Raw genomic sequence first — 27,058 nt, 5'->3', positions numbered from 1 at the left:
AATTCAGAGGCTCTCACGCGTTTAATCCCGAAATTTTGAAGAGAGTCGACGTTAAACAAATCAGTCGGTTCTTGCGGCCGTTCGGCTGGCTAAACTATGGGAGGGGGGACACGCCACCGTGTGAATGGCATCGGTGATGTATCGATGGCAATATCCACCTGTTTTACGTGAAATACGAAAGTATGCGCGGCGTCGCAGCCCCCGTAGATCCTCGATATTGCACACTGTACTGAATTATGAGAGCGTTGGCTTCCACCTCGCGGCCACCAGGCATCATGCATGAATATTGCCCTCCATCTCTGCCTCGATAGATCCGTTTTGTATTTCTAAGCTGTCCGCCGTCGATATTTTTAGACCGGACATTGGCTGCAGCCCGCCGTCATCTCGTCTTTCTCATTTTTCGCGTCTTATCGTGCAATATTGCGATGGTACGACGATACCTAATAATGCATAAATTAAAACGCGGAATAAGCCGCTTAGACCAGAGACTATCTCGAGAAATTTCTAAAGCGCCCATAGTATATTAAAAAAAAAAATTTCATTCCTATATTTATGTATCCTTTGTATATAAAATTAATTTTTCTTCCAGCGCACATTTCCAAGTTTAGGTAATCGTGTTAACTCGTTCCGAATGTAATGCGTAATAAAGCAACAAGCGTGTATAATATATACTTTATATCGCGATGTAAAAGGTAGAAGCGGCTTTTAATCAATTTTAATTCGGCCAAGTTTCCTCATTACGAATCTCATTTACTAACAGTTGCGTAATAAACCTTTCGACGGAATTTAGAAAACACGTGTGCCCGCGTAATGTACGCGCCGGAAAGGAGCGCACCTCGATCGACTTTCGGTTTTCCGGAATACGGTTAAATGGCGCGTACGAGACGGAAAAAAAAAAGTAAGCGCGGGTCGCCGATGGGGGAGTCTGAGAAGAGGGAATTTGAGCGGAAAGAGAATTCGGGATGCACTCGGTGTGCTCGCGCGGGATGACTTATACCTATATATATATATATATATATATACGGACTATCCTTCGACCGTCTCTTTTGAAATCTCTTTGTCTTTAATAAATTTGCCGTCTCCAGAGCGGAAGAGAGCTGCGCTTTCCTGGGGAGTAAACGGATTATGCGCCTATACAGCCGTTAGATAAAATTTATTGGATAGAAGGAATGCGCGCTGACGGAAAGCGGTATCGATCTTAATATTTTATAATCATTTTACGTTTCTCTCTTTTCTTCGAGTCTATCCAAGATGTAAGGGAAAAAAAGCACTTTATTAACGTACTCTGAAAATTAATGAGAATATCGAGAGACTCAACGTGAAAACGTCGGGGGACTAGATTATTATTAAATATAATTATGAGCATGTGCAAACGCGTTACTATTGGTTAACTTTTAATAGTTTATAACACGAAAAATATTCGACAATTTCAATAAAAGAGTTTCGAAATTTAATTGCTCCCCAGCGTTTCAGCGCTATTCAAATATTGTCTAGTGACTGCGGAACACTGTATGGCAACGGATTAATTACTTTTAAATGGGCTTAAGCTTGATGCGTATCATAATAAACCTCTGGTACTTCTCTTTTGCCGGACGCGTAGCTTTCATAATCTAACTTTGAAATCGCTGAATATTACGTTGCCGCGTTTCGCCTGCTTTTAAATCATCAAATCTTCTTTCGCTTCAGCTCCGAGCTTTATTTTAATTATGAGCGTAAACTGCAATGAAGAGTTACGTCAAAGAAAAATACAGGTACATCGTAAACTTAATTTAAATATAGGCAATCTAATAAGGATGCGGATATCGATAGAATTGAAGATGGCAGGGGGATATTTTCACGTTTCTCTCTCGCGTGTCGAAACTGACGTGAAAATGCACGTCTCGGGGAAACGTGGGATAAAGTGCGGGGATGCGCACGTTAGGGAAATAAACTCCCGTCGTATCTCTCGCTCTCGTCGTCCTTCGCATTTCCGCGATCTACGGCGCACTTTACGTCTTCCTCGATACGTAATACGTATGTATATCACCGTGTCGGCTACGTGATCCATCACGTTCGGATAATTGCGGCGAAGCATGAATTTTAATTCCTCGTCGTGCGAGGACTCAATCGACCCAGCGTCGCACTGTCGTTGCATTCGAACTCCGAACAGTAACAAAAACGTTTTGTATTTACGTTAAAATCAGTCCTTGAAATTTTTGTGTTAAAAACACGAATAAGTTTTACAAATTGCTGTTGTTTTAATTTAAATAAAACATCGAATTACTAGAATAACTGAAAAAGAGCAATACAATGCGCATGGATTTTAAATTTTACGCAATAAATGTGTTTCTTATTATCAGTGACAGAATTCATCTGTTCAAATTGGCAAGTAAAAATGTTGAGCTCATTCTTCAGTATGAGAGGGACTGTTACTTCTCTCGTGATATATGTTACATTAGCATTATAATAGAGTTATATGTGTCACTTTGACATAACAAATTATAAAATTTACATTTATTTTTAGATTAAAATATAACATAATATTTATATATTGCTATTTAACATATGTTTAATATATTAAAATAACAGCAAAGCTTCTGTGCCCGAGCGATTGCCGTCGCACGCGTGTACTTTGTTATTCCAGCGTTTCCGACGCTGTATTAGCGGAGTTTTTTTACGGAGTGGAGGATGAAAATGGAGAGCGAGGCGTAAGATCGTCGCCCTTATGGCGCGCACGTGTCACTCGTTTTCGTCTGCGAGTTCACTCAACGCGTCGATTCTGCCCCCCACTCGAACCATCGTCCGTTACTGCAATTTACCCCCTCGAAGGGGTGCAGCGCGTTAATGGCCATTACCATTTTTCGTCGGGAGCCTCGCGAGCTTATCCCGGTGTCTTCCGCGAGAAAAACTCCCGCGTCATTAATAACAACGTTTTCGCCCTCGTCCGCTCGACTTCTCGTCTCATTTCACATGAATTTTTGCCACGATACACTCGATTAATTACCTGCAAATAATTATGTTATCAATTATATATTAGAATTTAACGAGTCCCGTCTGATTTTTATTACAAATAAAATAGAAACGAAATATTTTAATTACCTCCACTTCCTCGGTTCGTTCTTTCTCTCTGGCGCGCGAGCGAGTCGTGCGGAGAGCCGAGCGTTAAATCTTCCGCGTGCATCGCGACGACGAGAGGAGCAGACGAAACGCGCAGGGGAAGCTGCAGCTCGTCCGGTTGTTGATCCGCCTGGTTTGCAGACTACAGCGACGCGCGTGTGTCCGGCAAACGCGTTCTCTCTCAGCGCCGTGTATGCCGATGAATGTTCTTATACGATGCAATCGCACACATTGGCGTAACATCCGGTGGATTGTCCGTCCATTTCCGCGTACGCTCGAGGTGTCTCCGAGAAGCGCGCGAACTGCGACAAATAAGGATTCGATATCACGAGAAATCGACGCTCAATGTTAATTAGTGTCACTTAAAAAAAATGATCTTGCAACAAAAAATTGTGTGTAAAAAATTAGCTGAGGTAGATAAATGATTAGGGAATACTGAACAAATTGCATTGCACTTAATCAATCAAACTGACAGAAGCAGAATTTACGAATTCTATACGTGACAGCCAAAATTCTAGCAGATACAAAAATTAGCGATCAATTTTGGTTGTCAAGAGGTCTGTCTATATCAGCAAAACAATTTTTGGCGGGGTGATGCTTTGGGTAAGAAACAAATCTGTCATTTAATATAATTTTGTGTATAATTACCTGTTGGGATAATGGAATGGCTTCCGTGTACATTTACGTTGATTAATCGCGAGGCTACGTTCCTCGTTAAGAAAATATTGCATGCTTATTTAAATCGCTATGCGTCACGCACCGCTGACGCACAGACGGAGGACACGCGCGCGCTTCTCTCCACTCTTTGAATCTTCTTCTATTTCTTCCTCATCTCTGCCCTTCAGCGAGAACATCTCTCAGTAACATCCCGAGCGTCCGTCGTGAGGGAACTCGCGAATTTTGCAACGGCGTTCTCCTCGAACGTGGTGTAACGCGAGGCGCGCGTCCGATCGAACTGAAAGTTTCCAAAATCTTGGCTAATAGAAAGTAAATCGAATTGAAACTGCGGTTCATACTATTTTCTCGCCCGCGGGAACGTCGTCACTTTTTTTTTTTTAATAAAGTAGGAAATGATATTTCTGTTAACTCAAGTTTTTCATAAAAAATTAATAATTACGATAAATATAGCAATTATTCATGGGCGTTGGTAACTTTTCTTTTTTCTTTTTTAAATCGAAGCTTCCAAACCACGCGAGTCTTTTCGTTGGGGATTCTTGCGAGAGATCAGATGAATTTTAACTACAACGTGGAACACATTGTCATTCTCGGTACGAACTCGGGAGCCTCGCCGCGTGTAGAACACGCGCGATCGAACATAACGTCACGTAGCGGTCGGCGAAGTGGTCGTCAGCTGTAACACACCCGGGGCGAGGTGAATATTAAGATATGCCGAACAATTATTGAGAAGCGCGGCGCGGGGCGGGGAGGGGCGGGGGGGAAGGGAAATCCCGGAAAATTACGGCGTTTGAAAAGACATTCCCGGCGCACATTCCCGGACGCGGATGGATACGCAATCGGTTCAATTTCGGCATCGTTTCGTGCGTGTGCGATATGCACGATCTCGCACATTCCCGTCGGTCCTTTCACCCTCTCCCTCGCGCTCGCGCGATATCGAGGTATGCGAAATCCAAGCGTGCCTAAATCGCGACTCCAAAGTACCGGTTGACTGTGCGGAAACCAGCCCGTTACTTCGTTGCTCTGTCGATTTCGTTGCGGAGCAGCCTTCGAAAGAAAAATTTTGTTTTTTCAAGTCGAAACGCGGTCGACGTAAAGTATCAAGTCGTTCGGACGGAATAATCTCCGTTACACTTTTATTCATGGCGACGTAAAACGGGAGAGCTGCCGGCGCAGATCGCATCGCGCCACGAGGGTTTCAAAATTGAATTCGCTCTTTCATATCCGCTTTAAATAAAATGTTCCTGACGCGCGCGCGCGCGCGCGCGGGGGAGGAGGCCCATCCAAAAATCATTCCAACTTTTCATCTCGAGTGGCTTCTTCACGGAGACGCGTAGCGTACGTATACGTGGTATACATGAAGAAAGTTTTACGGTAAAAATTTTTACGATAAATAGTGAGCGCGGACCAAGGGAGGTATTATGAAAATTTTTCTATATTTTCTCATCAAGTTACCATAGTATTTATACATGGTATAATTCTCTAAAATTTCTTCCCGTAGTCCGCGATGGTTACCTTGGCGAAAATGTAAAATCGGAGCGTAAGTCGAATGTAAAGGAAGAGTAATAGAAGCGTTAACAACACTGAGAGAAAAAAATAGTTGCGTTCGCCATAATTTATAGTTATTTTTGGCCGTAACAATATTTTTATAGTTAAATTATTGTTACAATAGCTATAGCATTCGTTCATACAACCATTTGTATGGTTAAACGTGCCATAATTGTGATCTATGTATGGTAGAATATGTATGGTAGAAATTATTATAATTTATAGTAAACTTTTTAGTTTATAGTAACATTTTTACTCTGGCACAGCTATACATATATGGTTATTTACACTAACATTATAGCAATAATAACTATAAAAATGATATTTGCAACTATAATTATTTTACTGTGCAATTACAGTTGCAAATACTAGACACTTTTCTCTCAGTGAAACCTTCTACGAAGCGTAAATTGAAACAACGAAATGTAAAAGGAGCGTTAACACTTCTTTTACATTTCATTGTTTCAATTTACGTTTCATAGAAGGTTTGTTAACGCTTCTATTACTCTCTCCCTTTACATCCGACTTACGCTCCGATTTTACATTTTCACCGTGGACATTATTGTACGTAGTAATTTTTACCACAAAATTTTCTCCGTGTACGAGCGCGCCGAGCGTCTCGCGGCTTCACCTTGGTTTCGCTATCGGGGAGTTCGTTCACGCTAGAAAAGCACGCGCGCGATAGATCACGCGGTGCTCTTTTCCGATTCGTACATATATCTACCCCCACCCGGGTCCACGCCCGGGATCGGCCCGTCGTCTCGAACCGTCGAATGTATTTCACTCGGACCTTCTATATCGGCGGACGTGCTCTCTCGCCAAAGAGCCGAAGTTGCGGCTCGTGTTTTTCCTCTTAGAAGCGGGAAAACGACACTACGTGCGGACTACGATGTCGATACCAGAGGCCCCCGGTTCGGTCCGCCGGAAAGTAAAGCGGTCTCAAGGAGGAGAGATTGCCGGGTAGAAAATCAGCGACCGCGAGAAAAGGAAACGAGCGTCGCGGGTGAGTCGAGAAGAGAGTCGAAAGAGAGAGAGAGAGAGAGAGAAAGCTTGCGAGAGTGATGTCCAAGTGTTGCCTCAGCTGGATCGGCGTGCGCGCGACCGCCGAGGCGTATCAGCCGCTAAAGACTCACACCTACTCGCGCGACGTCCGGGAACCGTTCAGGGAGGGAACCACCGTCCTGAGAAGCCCGTCGAGAGACCGTCGCAGGAAGCCCAGCGTACGCTACGACGTCGTGAGGACTCCCGGAAGTGGCAGGTGAGACCCCCCCGCCCGGGTCAGCAAGCTTCGGGCTTCCGGAATCGCTTGAAAAACTTTGTTTTTACAAAAACCCCTGCAATCGTAAAAATTTTTCATATAAAAACACGTACAGATGGGGGAACTACCGGGGGCGGAATGGGACAGCGGGGGGTAAAATGGGACAGTACTATTATTTTCGTTGTATGGCGCCGCAATCGTGAACATTCGCGAACCGCTTCAACGGGTCGCGATAAGACTGAGGCAACTTTGTTGATTGCAACGAATCTTTCCGCACGGGTGCGGCATCGTGCAATCCAAGTAATAGTACTGTTCCATTTTATCCCGCTATCCCATTCTGCCCCTGTATATAATCATTTAGAACAAATATCTTTGAGGAAGAAATAACGATTTGATCGTGAAAAATCACGTGGCGCTTCGTTCAAAATTTTTGACGTAATTGAAGCTCTGTCTCTCGCCCGGGACGTCTCGAGAGATACACGTGCCGTAATTATCACGAAAGATTTACCGCGCGGGCTTGTTTACCCGGACCGTCTGCGTTTATTCGGCAAACAGCCGCTTCCACATAATAAACCTGCGATTTGAGGGTCGTTCTCGCGCTTTAATGGCGTCTCTCGGTGCGTCTCGCTCTCGTCCGCCGTTGAAATGCACGTTTAACCTCGCGTTTGCGAGTGTGAAAAGTGGAGGCTCTTAATGCGCGTCCCTTAACGCAAGAGCCGGGGGATCGTATGATAAGCGAGACGCGTAGTAAGTCATTGTCGTCTTAAAGTTCCCCGGGGATAATTGAAGTCGCGAAGTGCTGGGAGGTCCACTTTCTGGCGCTACGTAAGTCACCGGCATCCACGTTCATATCCGTTCTTCGAGATCCATATATTAAAAATCTCGAATTTCTTATGATATAGCGTCATCTTTCTATCATACGAACTATCTCATATCTTATTTCATATATTATACAAACGAAAAGGGTATTATAAAGCTAACAAGATTAGAGTTACGTTATTTATCTCGGGCTTTCATTTGGCGAACATTAAATGTGAATTATGTTATCATATCATTCAAGATTTAGATATTTATAAATCCTTACGACAGCAATAATGTCATCATTGCCTCGATTATTGTATCATTGATTTCATCGATATCATCGCTGACTGATAAAAATTAGGGAGATACGCGAAAGTAAAATTTAGGATTACGCAGAACCCAGATAGCACAAAATATTATCATAAATATTTAGAAATATTTTACAAATTTATTTTCAAAAAATATTTTTTAAAGTTCATATAATTATTTTCATAAACCATTTAGAAATGATACAAAAATTATTATCAACAATGTATAGAATATGTTTTTAAAATGTACTGAAAAATATTTATAGTATATGAACCTGAAATATTTTTTATATTCTTTGATATATGGTATAAATATTTATTTTAAATATTTTCACAAATGTTTATCATAAATTTTTTTATACCTGACAAACTCGGACATAAAAATATGTACAAAATATTTATCATAAATATTTTTCCTTCTTATAAATATTTTATAAATATTTCGTTTTATCTGGGAAGCTCACTTCGAAACCTCGTTTCGTGAACCGCCACGGTATTTGGCGTTTCAGTTTTAATTCCTTAGCGTCTTTCAATTAAATCATTTGTGCTATTAAAATCTATACCCTCGCTTTTCTCTTCGGACAGTTTTCGATTTTGACAGAACCAGAAATGACCACGCGCTATATCGGTTCGAGAGAGGTACATACAATCCCGTCGTCGTTCCGCTCAAACCAATCGCGGGGGAACACGAACGGAATGTCGGACCGCGAAATGTCGCTGGCGTGAATTTCGCGAGAGGGTTTTCGGGGCGAGAGCACGAAAGGGGCGTCATGGACCCCGGGGGGGGGGAGGGTGGCGGACGGGCGTCGAACGGCTGGCGAAGGGTGAGAGTTGTGCACGCTCGGCGAGACGGCGGGAGGTGAGAGGTCACGTGACCGGGAGCGGAGGGGATGGTGGGGGTTGGGAAGAGGTGGAAGTCTCGTGATTTTTACTCCGTAGTAGACGGAAGTGCCGTCAGTTCCGCAGGAACTCTCGCGCGATACGGACGTCTGTACGCGAACGGCTGTCCTCTCCCTGTGGACCGACTCGTGTTGTCTCGCGCGTGAATGCCTCTCTTTTTTTCCTAACCCTTCTTACTCCGAGCTACCCTCCAGCTTCGGCTCTAGGCGAGACATTTTTTTTTTCCTCCTTCCTGTTTTCTTCGCCGTGCCTGTTTCTCGCGACCGCTTCGGGGGATAAGCTGTCCGAGTACCGAAGTGACACTCCGCGTCGTTCTATGTTAATTTCTTTACGTCGGATAACAATTTTTTTTTTAAGTCAGTAACAATTTGAAGAGATAATTGTTTTACTAAAGACACAAGCTATATATTTTTTCAGTGTCAAGTAAGATTGTGCGTTCAACACGATGCCACTTCGGTACTGGAACGTCGGGCTTTGAAAGCAGCTCTCCGCTGCGAAGAAATCGATTATATGTTAGATATTACGAGCAGATTGTCATTTGAGTAGCGTTAGTTGAAGTACGGATTGGTTTAAAATTAATCCCTCGTATCTTTCATTTATCGCTAATTTTTTTATCGATCGCATTCAATCTCTAAAGTTTCGTAGAATATCCGATCCATTGCCGTTTGCATCGCGCGTCGATTATACCTCTCGATAAGGAATTTTCGAAAATTCAGAGAAATAAAATTTATTTTATTGCAAAGTGTCCTCGTGATCCAAAGCTTGTGAACGGGCGATGTGAGAATGGAGCCTCTCTTTCTAATCGCCTTCACGTCGGAAGGAATATTCAGCTGGCGAAAGAGCTTTGTTCGGGTTTCAACTTATCTGCGCGGAGAGGGAGATTTATTTAAATTTACTAAACCGTTTCGTTCGACTGTTCCGAAGCATATATATATTTCTTTGTTTCTAATAAGTTTTATTAAATCTAAAGAAATGCGTATGAAATTTATTTAAACCAAAGAAATATACGCTTCGGAATAGTTAGACGAACAAAACTGTTTATCTAAAAAAAAAATCTAATCTTTCTCACTGCGTGTGCAAAGTCTATTATCTACACACGTGGCAACGTGACACAATCTTTGCATATCTGTCTCTCTTTCTCTTATCGCCGTTAGCGCCCCGCGGCGCAAATAATGTATCATTTCCCGCAAAATTGCCGCATTTCACGACCGTAAGAACTCCGATTCGTTATATTGTGCAACTAACTCGCGCTTATGCGCGAAGATCACGGGGAATTTTCACTTACGAAAGCTTCAAATTTAGTCAGAGAGAGTCACTAATAATCGTTACACCGCCGTTGCAAACACGGCGAGCTCTCGTGCGCTTGAATTAGCAAACTCTTGTAATACGTAAAATATCGAATCCACATAACGAAGATGGAAAAGTATCTCCGATACGTTTCGATAAGAGATCCCGGGATATCGGGAAACCAAATATAGATAAGAGTTTTATCAGTTTTTAATTTGATACACGACCGGCGTTAAACGTTCAATTCCATTTGTGCTTTCGCGACACGGACGTATCGCCAGTCGTAATATCTGTAATAATTGCATGACGTCCCCGGTGAATTATCGGCAACTTTTGAAATGACAATCCCAACCACGCAACCTTCTTCCACCCCCCCGCAGGCATGTGGCCCCGTTTGGTTTTCGCAATTTATTTATTTTAATTAGAGCGACGCTTTCCGTCCGTTACGACAGAAACATTCCCTTTTAATGGGATCTAACGGCCTTCCCTTTTATTCGCAATTTCTCGTTATGCGTTCATTAGTTACTTCCTCCCGCTTTTCTTTCTCTCCCCCTTCGTACGCACGTACGCGTCCCGCTAACAAGAACGACGTTATTTCACGTCGCAGGCAGCGCACGGCGCGTTCCGCGCCGCCGCCGCCGCCGTCGTCGTCGTGTCGGAGGGTGAAAGTGAACAGGGAGTCCCGTGCATGACGTGCACGCGTGCATCGTGTGCCCGCCGCGGGTGTGTTCTGCGACGAGCGGCCGCCGATCGATCGCATTAAATTCCCTCTGGTTCGCGTCGCGCAGGGACATCGATCGTAATACGATCGATCCGCTCCTACTTTGTACGCTGGATACCAAATCGAGGTGAGGAATTGTCGGAATATCGATGGGGGAGGTTTAGCGTGCCGGTAGCATTTCTCCAAGATGCACCCAACCCCCGGGCGGTTGTGGCCTGCCGATAAACTGATCGCGGGTGAAACTAAGTTTCGAAGCGGCGGACGATTATCAATACCCGAATGCGGGTTGTGTGCGTCTCGCACAATAAGGGCTCGTTTAGATGTGCAGCGGGCGTGGGAAAGAAATTCGTACGCCGGATTTTTTGCAGCTTTATTTTTAGAAAGATGAAATTTTAATTGACAATTTGTTATTAACGAGCCCGCGTACTTGTGTAAGCAATCTGCGACGCTTGTTATTAATAAATTGCTAATTAATGTTTTTCTCTTTCTGAAAAAACGGGGCTTTGAAAAAAAAAATGCATTTTCCGTACATATAGAACAGTTTTATCATTTGTGGAAAAACATCGCTGTGGCGACCTAATTAATGGTTTATTTGTGAAACCTACGCCTTCCGGCTCAACGTGTCGTTGTCCTAAATCTTAGGCATTTAATTCCAGCCAGTCTATCCCGCCGCGCCGATCGATATAACACCGCCAATTAGCTTGTGGATTACGATCGGCGGCGGTATGTTTATGATTCGCCTGTAAGATTTAATTACGCTCGCGCATATATCACTCAAATACGAATGAATCGTCAGGTTACGTCACGAGCGGCTGCATGCCGCTTTTACGAGGGTGAATCTTCTACGATTGTTTCGTACCGATTACGGGCGAATGCGCGCGTGCCGATTCTCCCTGTAATTAAACTACGGGAGCGTTTACGCAAATTCGCTAATTCGGAAACTCGTGCGCTCGTGTTGAACGAGAGGCTGCGCGGCGGGGGGGGGGGGGGATTCTAAATATTTAGACTCTAAATATTCAGAGAACGCCGTTCGAATTCGGCAGTTCCGGAACTTGACCGCCGTCGAGTTTTCATTGTGTGCCATTCAATTAGCTTGGCCTCGATTTTATCGTACGATTGATAGCACGGCGGGGATTGAAAGCAGTATAAACGGACGGCCATTTGTTTGTACAACAACGGCGGTATCGAGCAGCAGCGGCGATATCAGCCGTTTTCAGCTGAGTCCACGCGAAATCATTTCGCATATTCGCCGAGAGAGAAAGAAAGAGAGAGAGAAAGAGAGAGAAATGGCGCGGAAACGCGCGTGCAAAATTTATTTTGGTCGGTGTAATCGCGCGGGCGGATTTTCGTCCGTATGTAAGATGGCCATTTGTCCCAAATTTGTAGCTGACAGTCCCAGACGTTTTCGCAATCTCGTTTTAGCCGAGCGTCCCACTTTTCGCTCGTCCAGAGAGAGAGAGAGAGAGAAAGAGACACCTCCTCTGATCTGAAAAAGTGAGCAACTTTAGATTCCAGCGACGGACGGAATAATTACTTAAAAAGTTGGATCGTAATTAGAATTAAGAAGTTTCGGACAAATTAGAGTTAATGAAGGAACGGCTTAAACTTATCAGTTTACCTAAAACGATTCTCGTCCCTTTTTTTCTCCCTACATTCCAAAAAGTGGGTACGATCATTACATTTGTGAATTACGCGGAATTTCAGTTATCCGAATAAAAATTAATAAGAACGAATCGATGTATTGGAAATGTCCCGGTTGATTGGCTACCGGATGTGATTACGTGAACTTCAAGTATGAAAATCCTCGTGGAATAAAAAGAGTACGGATACCAGATTAGCAATTTTGATGACAGGAAGGGAAGAAACACGGTAAAAGAAAAAAAAAATAGGGAAGCGGCAGGTACAGGGTCGTGAGATGAATCGTCCGACGTATTTCCGTCGTGAAAGGAAGACCAGGGCCGAGGGGTTTGCCCGGGGGGAGGGGGGGGGGGGGGCTGAGTAAATCGCAATAACTGGAGCAACCTTGCGCACGGATTTTCTTTCCCTCGTTCGCGGGTTCGCGAGTCAAAGCGCGAGGAGAAGCGCCCTTTCTTCGCCTCTCCACTGTGAATTTCTGTCGCGCGTCGCGAACCATTAGCTCTATTTTCCGCTTCTCGTTCCCGCGGCAACTCCTTTATGATTACTCGCTCGAGCGTCCTTTTTCGGCGCTTTTGTGCGCCGAACAGTGCCGCTATGTCGCCTCGTTCATTACGGGAAATTTTCCCCCGGAGTTTAATCGATTCTGGACGGCGATGGACCGGGGCCGGCGCTGTGTCTCCGAGTAAGTTTAAGCGGAGGCGGAAATTGTTCCTCGGTTATACCGGTTCGCGATTCTCCCGCGCCGTGAAGAAACCGGCAAGAGGAGGAAGAAATCGGGTCGCTTTGTGGTCTAATCTCGCGTGGCGCGATTTAAACAAGTTTCCATCCTCTTCTTTCTGGGAGGATGCCTTCGCAAAATGCGATCCCCGCCGTTACCTGCTCCGCCCTGCTGTCCCGTCTTGCAAAGCGAAAAACTTCGCGCTGCGAAATTCTTTTCTTTTCTTTCCCCCCCCCCCTTTTTTTTTCAAGCGCGGCCAGTCGCGCAGCTTCAGAAAAACTTAGGCAATTTTGACGTTCCCCCTCATTCTCTTCCTCTCAGTGGTATTTAATACAAAAACTTTCTCGACGGAAATATAGTTACTTTGAAGCATAATCTTCGCGAAAATAACACGGCCAAACACCCCGTGTCAACCTTCGTACGCTTATTTTAAACGCTAACGCAATGACAAAGCACTTCAGCACGGTTTAAGTCTAACGAGGGCAAATCTAAGCGAACCAAATCTATCTTTTACATCACAAATTTATTTCATTATGTACACTGAGAAAAAAACGTTGTTAATTTGAATAAATTTTTCAACTTGATTAAATCTCCTCAATTCAACTATTTATGTATTTCAGTCAAACATATAAATAGTTAAATTAAAGCTCGAGTAATTTTGTGTATTTAAGTTGAATGCATAAATACTTGAACTAAAGAAATTTAATCAAGTTGAAAAATTTAGTCGAATTAACTTTTTTTTTTCAGTGTAAAATTGTGAAAAATGATATATCTTCGATAGACCCCGGTAAAAAAAATTCTTTATCGGGGATACTGGATAAGTAGTTTAACAATTTATTTATTCATGCATTTCTAAAAATCAGTTTGTGCCAAAATTCATATGTTTCCTCATATCTCTGCATTGATGTTTTCTTCATCGTGAAGATTTTCGGAAGGAAAATTTATCATTACTTTCAATTTAAACACCGCGGCATCTCTTGCTGAAGAAACAGCCGAACAGTTTCGGGATGCGTTGCGTATATCTCTCGCGACTTATGGTCGGTAACTCTCTCGGCCGAGTGTTTAAAGTGGATCTATTTATTTCCATCGCGTAGAGCGCGGCGTGACAATTAGTCACAATTTTCCCGGTAATACGGTAAAAAAAAAAAAACGAACACTCGCGCAGTTAAATGTAAACCGCACCGGCGCGCGTGAGTTATGAAAGCGGGCGGGGCGAATACGCCGGCACCGTGATTTATTAAAATAACAGTGGTCGCGATTTCTGTGAGCACCGCCGAAGTTTTGCCTTTACCCCCCTTCCCCTTTCCTTTTCGCCCCCGACGTATAAATCGTAAATCGTCCTTAATCTTCGAACTTCCTTAAAATACGAAATGCACGTGGCTCGCGTGACTCCTTCGTATCGTAGATCTTTGCACGAGTGGTGGGTCAATATCTTTACTTGTTCACCCTACATCTTTCGGAATATGAAACAATTGAGTTCAATACACCTTTCACCTCTTTTCACCGTCTTCTCCTCGTACAATACAGTTCTTAACCCTCCGTTGCTCTCGTCCGACAAATGAATATTTTCAAAGGCTCTAACAAAAATTACACACAATAAAATTACGAAGACAGTCATACAAATATTAATTAAAAGTTAAAAAGCTTTAGAGTTAATTTTATATCCTACATGTTCGTGTGTAATTATAGAAATTATAATAAATGTGAACTGAGTTTGGCTCATACGAGAGCAATGGAGGGTTAACATTATCGATATAATCAATTTACATACAAAATAAACAGAATAAAAGAAAGCATAGGAATTAATACTGTGTGAATAATTAATAAATTATAAATTAACTCTTAAATTCAAGCTCGAGCTTCAGCAAAAGGAGATATTTCGTACACCGAAAAAAAATCCAATATATCCAATAAGATATGTAATTGCTGCCAACTACAGATATACTCAATACAATAATATATGCTATCGCAGTATCAACATTCTACTTGCATTAACAGTAAATATAATTGTATTGGGTATTTTGTGTAGTTGGCAGCCCGCAGTTACATATGTTATTGGCTATATTACTTCTTTTTTCTGCGTACTCACGGCAAACAAATGAGAGAAAGTTTGGTTATGCATCGCGGAATATAACGCAATGCATAACGTAACAACGTTTTGCGCGATGAGACTCGCGTTATGCCGATAATCCCCCTTCATGCTATTATAGGGAATTACCATAGTCGGTTATGCGCTCTCGATCAGGACGATACCGGAGGACTTGCCACACCGCGGGAATTCCTGTGTAGTCCATCTTCGCCGTGCCTAATTTAATCGCGGCTCGAGTATTTCGAGAGATAGAGAGCTCTTACCTACACACACACACATATACACACACATACGCGCGCGCGCGCGCGACGCAAAAACCGCCGAAATCCAATTACTTACTTTGCGATACTTTCGGTCGCGGTGTTTTATGCGCAAATCCCCAAACGCGATTTCGCCTTCGAAATGGACGATTAATAAACGCCGCGTCGTTTTGCCGTTGTTCCATAAAAACGGGGCTTCCCTCGGAGAGATCTCGGGGAGATAATCAATTCCCACTCGATATTCTAATTCGGCGGATAATCAATTTACCGATTTACCTTCTCTACCCGTCGGCCGGGCCTGCGTGTATAACCGGCGCAATTCCGAGCGGCGGCGGCGGCGGCGGCGGCGGTTTTACTCGTATCATTGAAATTTCTCGCCCAGACAGTGTCGTGCGGCTTTTTGCGAGATTACAGACGGCAGTTTAGATTTAACGGTCTCGCCTCCGTTCCTCACGATCGCGTTTAAAGCGCCGTTATCGCTTTATGTATCCGAGCTTTGTGCTACGCGATACGCTGGAGAAATAATATTCTTCCTGAAATATATCCGTCTACGCTGACCTACATATTCGCCGGCCTCTAATGCTTGGCTATTGTAGCGCCGGGACGCTTGTTGAATTGGAAATTATATGTATTTCCCGCGAGCGAGAGAGAAGAAGACGGGCACGCGGACATATATTTAACACACATGACGGTGACAAAAATCGCCGCCGGCCGAAAAGGCGGTGGATTTACATTCCAGTTTTTCTCTTTACATCAAACTGACATGGTTCACATAACATAGCCGTGGATAATATTTGGACGTCGGACGGTTAGTTACCCTACAGCGGTACGGAGGAGCCCGGTTAAATTGTTGAAATGGACATTTATACTGGGGCCACTTCGCGTATACATATACATGTATTTGGTCGATATATTCTCGCGGTGGATAAATACGTACAAATGAAAATTATTCCACCGGGGGTCCACGCGGTGGAGAACTTTCGTCTTCCCCTCGTTTAATTTACATCCCCCGGTCTACGTTGATGCCGAACAACGCCGCGCGCTTCTTGGCCGAGCTGCTCTCTCTGCGGATAGAATTAACGAAGCATGAATGTCAAGAGATATTGATCTCGTCGCGAATCCCAAGAATATCGCTCGCGTTTTATTTTCAATCGTAAAGGCACGCGCAAGATACAGACACACGCCGACGACGTCTCTCTAAATCAGCCCCGAAGAGCCGTTTAATAGCGGGATAAATAGGGGGATGCGGCCAGAGATAGTGTGTCACCATGAGAGAGACCGTCGCGTCGAGGAGAGCCACTATCGAGAGAATGATGAAAATCGCCGGCGGGTCGCGTCCCCTTCTCGCTGAATCTCTATGCCGCTCACTCGCCATTTTATCCGCGTTTACGAGCCGTTTGCGGAATACTTTCAGGAACCGTCATTCGTTTTAGGGCCAAAGTCCCGCATCCATTTTACGTTTACGCCGGTCGCATATGTGACTCCATCGCACGATTTCCGCGTTTTCGCGAGGAGGAGGAAATCGGGAGATTCCTTATCGCCGCGTCGCGTCGCGCGACTCAAAAGGCAAAAATCGACGTGCCGAGTAAAATTAGACCGGCGTGTCTCGAGCGAGACAGATGGACGTTCGTTTCCTGACGGTTTGGAGAGCGGTTTCCTTTCGTCTCGAATTGGCGAGATCGCGGAGACCGTAAGATTCCCCGGATTTCCCTGGGAACGACGGATGATCGGGTTGACCGTTATTGCTGTCGAAAGACCGGCTGATCCCCCCTGAAGTTTCTCTAGGTGGAAGCTCGATGGGATCTCGTTTCCCGCAGTCTCCCTGGAGAAAATCTCTCCTTCCGTCTCGATGTAACACTTCCTCAATAGCTCGACAGACTATTATCAATTTTTCTCGGAATACTTATTGCTCAACTCAAATCTCTTACACGCAATTGAAGCTGATAAATGATAACTGATTACTTACATATACATCCGCGAATGTAAAATAACAACGTATTATTTTAGTAATAAATTGTAAAACCGACGAAACTGACGCTTTCGTTTAAAGATTAGGAATTATTGTCAGTTACAAATTATCTACAGTTCCTTGCTTCCCCGTCGTGAAAGTAACGCGATTCAAGTCGCACATACAGAAAAATTTATTCTCTTGATAAGAAAAGCAATTTCTTTCAGTTTTTAGTTTTTTTTTCTTTTAAGTAACGGTTATCTTTGCAAAAGAATATCTCCTTGATGAATCGTCTTAAGATACACTCATCATTTACTTGAAACAAGTAAGATTTATTTAATAATTAATAAACTTCTATGTACTTGAATTAAACAAGTATTTCATCATTTATTTTAAATAATTCATAAGTTCATCGTAAAAAAACGAATTTATTTAAACTCTATTCTAAACCTTAGTAATTTAATATTTTAATTAAGAATATTAAGTTAATAAAAACTTAATACACTTGTTATTTTGACTTTTGTCCTCAATTAAATTTTATAATATTTTTCGAGAAAGTATAAATTCCTTTTTCAAGTATACGATAATGAGTTTCTCTAAAATTTGTGATACTTTAAGACTATTATCAAGAAAATATTCTTTATTCAAGATAAGCCATCCCTTATTATAAGAAAAAAGGTAAATTGAATAATCGTTTTTCTTAGGCAGTAGAATAAATATTTCTCTGGCAGCGAGTAATCTTCACCTACGAAGATTCGAGAGCGAGTAGCTCATGACGAGACAAATGTAAAGGTCACCGCGGAACTTGTCTGCCGGACAAGCGCTTTTCCGGTCCGCGGACTGGAAATCGCGAACACCGCGTTCCCCCCCTCAGCCTGATTACCCCTTCGGCAAAGCTAAACGAACTTCCGTTCTAGCCGATGTCCGTTGTCTCTCCCCGGGGTAACTTTATCACTCGTAATGATCGTTCCAAACTACTACGCGCGGCCAAACAACGACGGACGCGGCCGAGCGTATCGGCGCCGGGGATTAATGAAACCGGGCTACGTTTGCTGGTGGTGTCGGGTTATTAACTGCCGCGGTGTATGTCGTGTGATAAACGCACAACTCGCCCTCCCCCCCCCCCCGCACGCCAGCAGATGGACCAGGTGATGATAATTAATCGCATTTTGACGATTAATTTTCATCTCGAGGCGCAATGATTACGCGCCGGGGAGAAAAAGCTCGCACTCGCAACTGCTTTTCAGTTATTTCTCAGCGAATGATTCTTTGTGCTTTTACTGAAGTGAAGGATCGCGGATGTTATTGCTCGGAACTTAACACACATTACCTGAAAGACATTTGGAAAATTAATTGCTAACAACAATTGCAGAATCATTTCTCAATTAACTATTAACTGTTTCTTAATCTACTTAGGGAAAGCCAGCGGTCAGCTAATTTTCCCAAGCTCGTTCTCCAATAATGAGTTAATTTCAGGGAGCGAAGGCTGATCAGTATAGAAACGCGCCTGGGGAATCTCTTCATTTACGTGAAGTCACGATCGCGTTAATCGAGGTCAAGCATATCGAGCGAGATTACCTGGTTTTCTCGTCTCTCTCGTCTCTCTCTGTCTCTCTCTTTTTTTACATTACTTACAACGTATCAGTGCATTTTGTTTCGCTGTCATTTCACACATGAATACTTGACGTCGCGCAATTATAACACTGTAAAAAATTTTTGTAAAATTACAACTATAATAGTGGGTAATTTTGAGACCAACTATAATAGTTGTAAATTTTCTTGTGTATGTAATTTTGTATAATAAATTTTGCAATAATTTCTTAATTTGTTTTTTACACTTGCGTATACACTGTAAACAAATTTGTGACAGATTAAATTTTTTTTACTTGTACACTGCCAAATTACAGACAAAAGTAAATCTACAACTATTATAGTTGGTCTCAAAATTACCCACCATTATAGTTGTAATTTTACAAAATATAGTTGTATTTTTTACAGTGCAATCAATGAAATTAAAATTCATAAGTTACAATTCATTGATCATACGGTCACGCTCTCAGAACGTAAAAGTGGCAAAGAACGCAGTTGCCCTACAACAATAATACAGCAATAGCAGCGATATCGCTAGCCTTGAAAAATTTTTAGGCGTGAGCAACAGTGACATTATTCTCGCTCGCGCGTTATCGCGAGCGTTTCCGCGGTCTTTAATTCCTTTACGACGCCCATAATCCGCGATATTGCATCCTCGTGTCTCTTTTTTTTTTTCTTTTATGAACCGCGAAGTTACAAAAGACCGGGCGCGACGCACGCCGGTATGGCAATCGCCCGAGAGCCGCCACGCCGAGAAAAACCGGTAACAACCGCGTGTAAATATGCGTGCGAACGTTTTAATTTCCATGCTGATCGTACTCGCGGGCGTTCTGTCCATCCTCTGGTGCCCCCAGCAGAACGGGGCAGTGGCACTGCCGGAGCCGAGGACCTTATACATCATAATGAATCGGCCCAGGAGGAGGAGACGGAGGAGGAGGAAGGATCGTGTGATCGTACTCCCACGTCGGAGATCGCGCTCGAGATCGCGCTCGAGATCGCGTACGAGAGTGTCCGATATTTACTTGGGCCGCTGAGAGAAGATGTTCCGAGGATCGCGCTGAGTATCACCTACTACGAAAACATCAGAAATCGAGCGCACAGGAAATTAAGAGAACAACTGCGACGATAAATTGGGACTGCAATCGAGTGGTGATATCATCGGTGACCGGATGGGGGGAAAAAATGAAAATGTAAAGTGTCATAGAAAATTGTACGAGCGTGGTCAGTGCTTTGCGTATTTCCTGACTACGACGTTGAAATACACATTGGAACATAGTAACAGAAAATTTTGGAAACATTTGATCCCTTTCGTATTCCGATTTCCAAATCGCGCGGAAATATATTTGAGGGAAAATACTTGAGCGTGTCTTCGCTTAGAGACATAAGGTACACCGCCGTTTTCTAAATTCGTGCTGTTCAGTGGTCCGATTTTACTTTTACTTTTGAGCGCTCTCGTAGAACCGAAGAGGGCACCGGCCAGGCGATCGTAGAAAATCGTAGGCCGCCGTTATAAATGTGCATGCCCGCGCTGGACGGAGGCAACGTCTTACCTTGACCGAACACTTCCGGTTTTCCCCACGTTTGCTGCCCCGCGTGTTGCGTAAGCGGCACTCGCGCGATGTGTAATTTCTCCCTGTCTTTCGGCGCGCGCGCGCGCGTAAAGCGCCTTGCCGTTCTCGGCCATCAAGCGAAATCGACGCGCAACTTCGCGCCTAAGAAAGTGAGAGACCTCGCGCGGCGCAATTGCGATCGTGCTCGTAAAGCGTATCTGTGGCACGCGAACGATTCAAACGGTAACGCGATAATCTTAATCTCCGTCGTATAAATTTATTGCGAAAATTTATTACTTTATTGACGCTGGATGTGCACGAGCACTGATATTCCGACTTGTGGGATTAGTACGTTGTAAAAAAATTTTGGTAAATCCGTGATTGTTACTTTAAATTGTAACGATTAAAATATTGCCATTTTTAACATAAAAAACAGAAACGATTTCCGAAATCAAAATCTACAGCAATTATTCAATTATGGTGCTGCACACAGAGAAAGATTTTAGATTTACTCTTTAGATTTAATAAACAGTTTTGTTCGACTATTCCAAGGCACATATTTCTTTGGTTTTAATAAATTTTAAACAGATTTCTTAAGATTTAATAAAATTTATTACAAAGAAATATGTGCTTTGGAATAGTCGAACAAAACGGTTTGTTAAATTTAAAGAAATCTTTCTCTCTGTGTGTACAGATGTGGGGCATTTATAATAATATTACTTATAAAAAAATGTTGGCTAGACGGGAATTTTCTTAGCACTTTTCTTAGCACGTCAAAACGCACGGCTCACATTCATCGGACGGAATAAATCAAAAAGATGAAAAACGTCAAGACAGACCGATACGTAAGAGGCAAGTCGTACGGCACTTCCGGCCGGATATTTATTCATTTCCGGTGATTTCGATTCGTGCCTACCCCCCTCCCTCCCCTTCATCTTTCAGGTTTGGTAATTAAATTTGGTTTTCGCGCCCTCCGGGGGCTATCGGGGTGGGAATTTCGTTAATTGGCCTGGCTATTCGTAAACTGCGATGCATCCCGCGATTGTAGTAAAGTTCGCCGCAAACAAGTCGATGTCGGAATGGCGCGGAGTTCCACTTGCCGGCGGAAAGTAATACGGTAAACGTTCCCCTCCCCCCCCCGTCCCTTGCTTCTTTGCGCATTCAATTTGTATAAGAATCGAAAATCGATTCTTGTTTCACGAGTCTTTTCCTCCGCGAGCGTTTCCTCGTTTAAAAGTTTCGCAGCTACGCGCTCGTACTTTCCGGAGATGCATGCTCGTCCTTCCCGCGTAAACATTTCTATTAATATTTTTCTGCATCTACTTTTCAATATCGATTTAAGGTATTTCATATATTTAATACACACACACACACAAACGTACGGTTGTTCGATTATTATTTTTTTTTAAATCCACGATGAAACGCGCGAGAGATGTGAAAATACCCACTTGTTTGAAAACCTGTCTAAAAATGGAGTAATTTCCAAGTAATTTGCATCTCGGACATTTCAGGATAATTTAGGTGAAGCAAATCTGAAATAGAATTCAAAATAAACTTTATCATTCTCCTGAAGGGGACTTAAATGAATTTGCTTATATTTATTTCCGTTGCAACTTTCTCTCCTCGCGCCACGTCGAGTTTATCGCTCCGCGCGCGCGCGGGGGATTTCCCGGGAGAGGGAGGATCCGCTCCGGCGGGCGATTACATCCCGCCCGGTCGATCGATCCCCCCCCCCCCCCCCCGCAATAACGCACGGAAGAAGACGCGCGGAATCCGCGGCACGCGGACGTATATTATGGGGCGCTGTCAATCCACGGGGCAGGCAGCCGTGAGACCGAAAGTTCGGCAATCCTGCGGCGAAGTCGGAAACACAACCGTGCCGTTAGCACGCCGAATTCGCCCGCGGAATTCGCGGCACGGATCCCCCGTCGGGAAATTCCGCGGGAGGGAGAGGGAGAGAGAGAGAGAGTTTCCAGCGTCCCGAGACGTCATTTATGAATGCCACTCGAAACTTTAATCGTTCCGTCTGCCGCGTCCCACAGATTACCGCGCTCGAGAGAAACGCTGTGCAAGATGCTGCGCAGACGGGGGCACAAATATCGTCGCGTTTCAGCTTTCCCGAGAATTTCTCGCTCCAGAGAAAGAGATAGAGATCGTTGTTGCCTGCTACTTCCGCTTCAGATAATTGAAAACTTTAGGAAGAGATTTTAATACCGAATAAATAATAAATAAACGATCCTGCGACCTACTTTAACGTTAAATCAATTTTTAAACAACGACGAATCGTGCGACTCTCTCGTGTTTCGCGTAAAAAAAAAAAAAAAAAAAAAAAAAAAACCCGAGCCCTGTTATTACGCGATAACGTGACTCGGGATTTTTGATTACGGACGAGAGGGGAATATCTCGTTTCACGCATATTCCAAGAGAAGCCGGCAGCGCCGTCTAATCATCGGCGATCGAAAAGTAGCACGGAGTGCGGAGAGCAGGCTGCGAGAACGCCAACCGTGTAGCGCTAATCGTCTCGTCTAATCCGATGCTAATACACGGCTGTGGAGCGCCGCCAAGAAATCTGCAAGTTGTAGCAGGAGGCTGCGTCTAAAGGATCCTCTCAGCCGGCAGTTTGTAGCCTTGAGCCTCGGAACGAGCAAAATCTCCCCGGCTGTTACAGCTGGGGGGGAGGGGGATCCCGTCCATAAACTTTGCTTTCCTCGTCCTACCCCTTCCGAGACTTCTGCCTTCGCACGTTCGCAGGGAGCGAGAGGAAAATGGATGTTCGTAACGATACCGTAAATGCCTTACGATGCTTCGACCTCGGTCCGTTTATGTGTTTGCGCGCTCTTTTGCGTGCAACCTTGTTAAAGTTTCGTGCGTTCGTGATTGCCGCGCGGAGCGCTCGACTGGTTAATTCGTATACCCGAATTGCTGTTATTAGTCACATCGCCCGAGATATTCGTCAAGCTAGTCAAAACGGAACTAAATAAACGCGCGCGAAATAAGCGTGGCTTAACGAAGTAAAATCCTTTTGAAAAGTAAATTTATTTTTAAATAAATCAAGTAGAAATTCTTTTCCTCGTGTATATGATAACGGAGTTTTTCAGGATAAGAACATTTTAATATACTACTATCAAGAAAATATTCTTTATCGAAGTTATCATTTATTTATTAGAAAAAGGAAATTCAGTAAGTGCTTTCTTTGATAATAAAACTAATACCTTTCTACGTATATTTCTTAATACTTTTATCATTCTTGCTTTATTATATAAGTTCGTAGGTTTTAATTATTTTTGGTTATTCGATTTATCTTTTTAATCTGATTATTATTGGATCTTTTGTGTTATATATGGCTATAAAATAATGCGGTAAAATTTTTACATTGAAATTTATCCAATTGATTTAGAAAACGATGAAAGCACAATATTACGGCATGTAAAACATGCAACTCGATGTTCACCATCTATTTAATATAATCTTTGAAATGATTATAATTTGATAAGAGAAGACTCTTGTATTATCCAATCATGTATTATCAGTATATATCCAATATTTCGTAAATAATTGCGTTAATAATCAAGCGACGCGAGGCCAAGCTGCCGTGTACATAAAGAATCGTGTTGCATGACGCAAACTTCACTGCACAAATGTCACGCCGGTACTAAGCTTTATCTGGAATTTAGCTGTCAAATTCACTTTCAGTTAAAATAAATTTAAGATCAATACAGTTAGCCAAATATATTTTTAAAAAGACTTAAAGAAATTTATTAAAGATCTAAAAATTGCTTAAACGGGCTTGATGATTAAATGATTAAAATCAACGAACGGGATTATAGTGAAGCAAAAACTTGGCGTGTCCGGCTCATTAAAACGCAATGACCTATCAATGTTATACAATATGAAAATTATTTGTACGAATAGAATAATAAAAAAATAATAACCCATCAAAAACTTTACAAAGATAAAAAAGATAAGTTAAGTATATAAACGCATTCAAAAATGGTTCTATTTAAAAATTAATTGAAAAAATGGAAAATATCAATGATAACAGATAATGAAGCAAAAACTGACAGATAGTAAAACACCCGAGTCACATTAATTGCATTCTTGTATATACATTTATCAATATCAATAACATACAGCCTTGGAAATTCAGAAAAAATATGAGCCGGGCACGCCAAGTTTTTGCTTCACTATAATATCCCGTTGGTTGATTTTAATCATTTAATCATCAAGCTCGTTTAAGCAATTTTTAGATCTTTAATAAATTTCTTTAAGTCTTTTTAAAATATACTTGGCTAACTGTATTGATCTTAAATTTATTTTGGAAAGCACGCGATTATGTACTTGGCGTATTTTTTTTACCTTTTTAAGGTTTTTTGATAGGATATAGATATCCCTAGTATCTCTTTAATTAAACATTAAGTTTTGCACTTGCTCGTTTGAGTGAAATAATTGATATTATAAGTAATAAATAAATTTGATCTTATTGTCAACTCAACTGGCAAAATTTTATTGTTGAATTTACAACGTTTCGACCTCTACTTTAGATCCTTATCAAGTAACTAGAACATAATATAACACAATGGACATTAAAATCTGCATCAATTTCGAACAATAGTAATATAAGACTAGATCAACTTACCAAAGTCAGTTTACGCATTTGATCAGTAAAAAAGTTTCATGAGACACATGTGAGTCCATGTATCCGTGCCAACAAAATCATGGTCTATAAGTATAAAAAATATATATATCAATACCAAAAAATTAGAGACTACAGTATTGAAATTATAAATCAATTGAATACAACAATGCTTAATAAGCTCGTAGAATGTCAATTAAAATTTTCTGAGTTAAAGTTAATAAAATATGTTAGAGGTAATCAACATTAATCACCATTACAGTGAAGTCGGCGATGTATAAATAAATTAAAAGTAATTAGAAAAATAAATAAATAAGTAAATAAAAATGTATATATATATATATATATATATAATAAACAGATTAAATTAATACTAGTCAAATAAATAATTAAAATGTGTGGACTTACATGTGTCTTGTGTCAAAGGTATCGGTAAAACTGTCGTCATTAAAATATAGGTAACCAATCATTCAGTGAATTCTAATTTTGATATAAAACACAGTTCTTTCGTATTAGTGGCCTCAGTGACAAAGTGAATCGCGTTTTTGATAAGGTGGGCTTAAAGACTGTCTTTACTGTCCCCAAAAAATTAAATACGTTGATAAAAAGAGGTAAAGACAAACTAAAAACAGGAAAATCTACCAATGTAGTATATAAATTAAATTGCAATGATTGTAATTCTGTATATATTGGACAAACAAAACGTAATTTAGAGACTAGAGTGAAAGAACACATGTATAATATTAAAAAACAACAGCATGCATTATCAGTGGTCAGCCATCATCGTTTAAGTAATGGTCACGAATTTAATTGATCTGAGCCGGTAATTTTACATCTGGAGAGTCATAGGTTAAAGAGGGAGATTGCTGAAATGTTCTACATAAAAAAATTTGTAGATAATATTAACTTACTAAAAGATACTGAGAATCTCAATAATATATATAACAATGTTATCAAAGACACATAGATATGAGACGGTCTTATTTGTTTTTTTTTATGGTCTAAATTCAGTTTCCGTTGTGACTTCATCATAAACAGACACTCATATTATTACGGTTACCTATATTTTAATGACGATAGTTTTACCGATACCTTTAACACAAGACACATGTAAGTCCACACATTTTTATTTACTTATTTATTTTTCTTTTTTCTAATTACTTTTAATTTATTTATCGCCGACTTCACTGTAATGGTGATTAATGTTGATTATCTCTAACATATTTTATTAACTTTAACTCAGAAAATTTTAATTGCCATTCTACGAGCTTATTAAGCATTGTTGTATTCAATTGATTTATAATTTCAATACTGTAGTCTCTAATTTTTTAATTATTGATATATATATATTTTATACTTATAGACCATGATTTTGTTGGCACGGATACATGGCACTCACATGTGTCTCATGAAACTTTTTTACTAATTAAATGCGTGAACTGACTCTTGTAAGTTGATCTAGTCTTATATTACTATTGTTCGAAATTGATGCAGATTTTAATGTCCATTGCGTTATATTATGTTCTAGTTACTTGATAAGAACCTAAAGTAGAGGTTGAAACGTTGTAAATTCAACAATAAAATTTTGCCAGTTGAGTTGACAATAAGATCAAATTTATTTATTATTTATACACTGGTGACTAGAAGCTTGAGATTCACATTATTGATATTATAAGATAATAAAAGTTTACGATAATTGAAATAATACAGCACGTAAGTGTGGTAAATGTGTGTTAGTGATATAACATGAATTTCAAATTGTTGTATTTAGTTATCTAAGGGTGATATAATAGTGAAAATTGTTTATCCTCAATTTTTAAAAAAATTATTTCAGTAATGAAGGTAGTACTTTACAGCCGATTTCTTTCTTATATTCACCATTATTAACTTTAGACCATGTACAGCAAAAAAAAGGCAATAAAATGATCATTTAAATATTTTTCTTTACTTGAACCCCTGCGCCACTTGTTGTGCCGGGCCTGAGCAGAGGAACTCCCTTGAGTTAATATAATATTATTTTCAAGTGTGCGTGAATATA

General features: G+C 41.6%; 1 protein-coding gene and 1 long non-coding RNA gene across 2 annotated transcripts in view; one reads left to right on the top strand and one right to left on the bottom strand.

The window, feature by feature from the left end:
* Positions 1-1,183: 1,183 nt before the first annotated feature.
* Positions 1,184-6,590, bottom strand: LOC105831178. The gene is made up of 4 exons (XR_001138644.3): positions 6,453-6,590; positions 3,745-4,051; positions 3,079-3,398; positions 1,184-2,983 (listed from the first exon to the last, which is right to left on the bottom strand). It is a non-coding gene; the product is annotated as an uncharacterized LOC105831178 (long non-coding RNA).
* The window catches only part of LOC105830881, a 144,043-nt gene continuing 123,169 nt past the window's right edge, over positions 6,185-27,058 (top strand). Inside the window, exon 1 of the mRNA XM_036290295.1 lies at positions 6,185-6,577. Coding sequence (XP_036146188.1) covers positions 6,381-6,577 — 197 coding nt within the window. The 5' untranslated portion in view covers positions 6,185-6,380. The remainder of the gene's footprint in view (positions 6,578-27,058) is intronic.

The sequence above is a fragment of the Monomorium pharaonis genome, chromosome 7, assembly GCF_013373865.1.
Source record: "Monomorium pharaonis isolate MP-MQ-018 chromosome 7, ASM1337386v2, whole genome shotgun sequence".
Classification (NCBI taxonomy): Eukaryota; Metazoa; Arthropoda; class Insecta; order Hymenoptera; family Formicidae; genus Monomorium; species Monomorium pharaonis.
The sequence above is the reverse complement of the archived record's forward strand: the minus strand, read 5'-3'. Positions and strand labels throughout refer to the sequence as shown.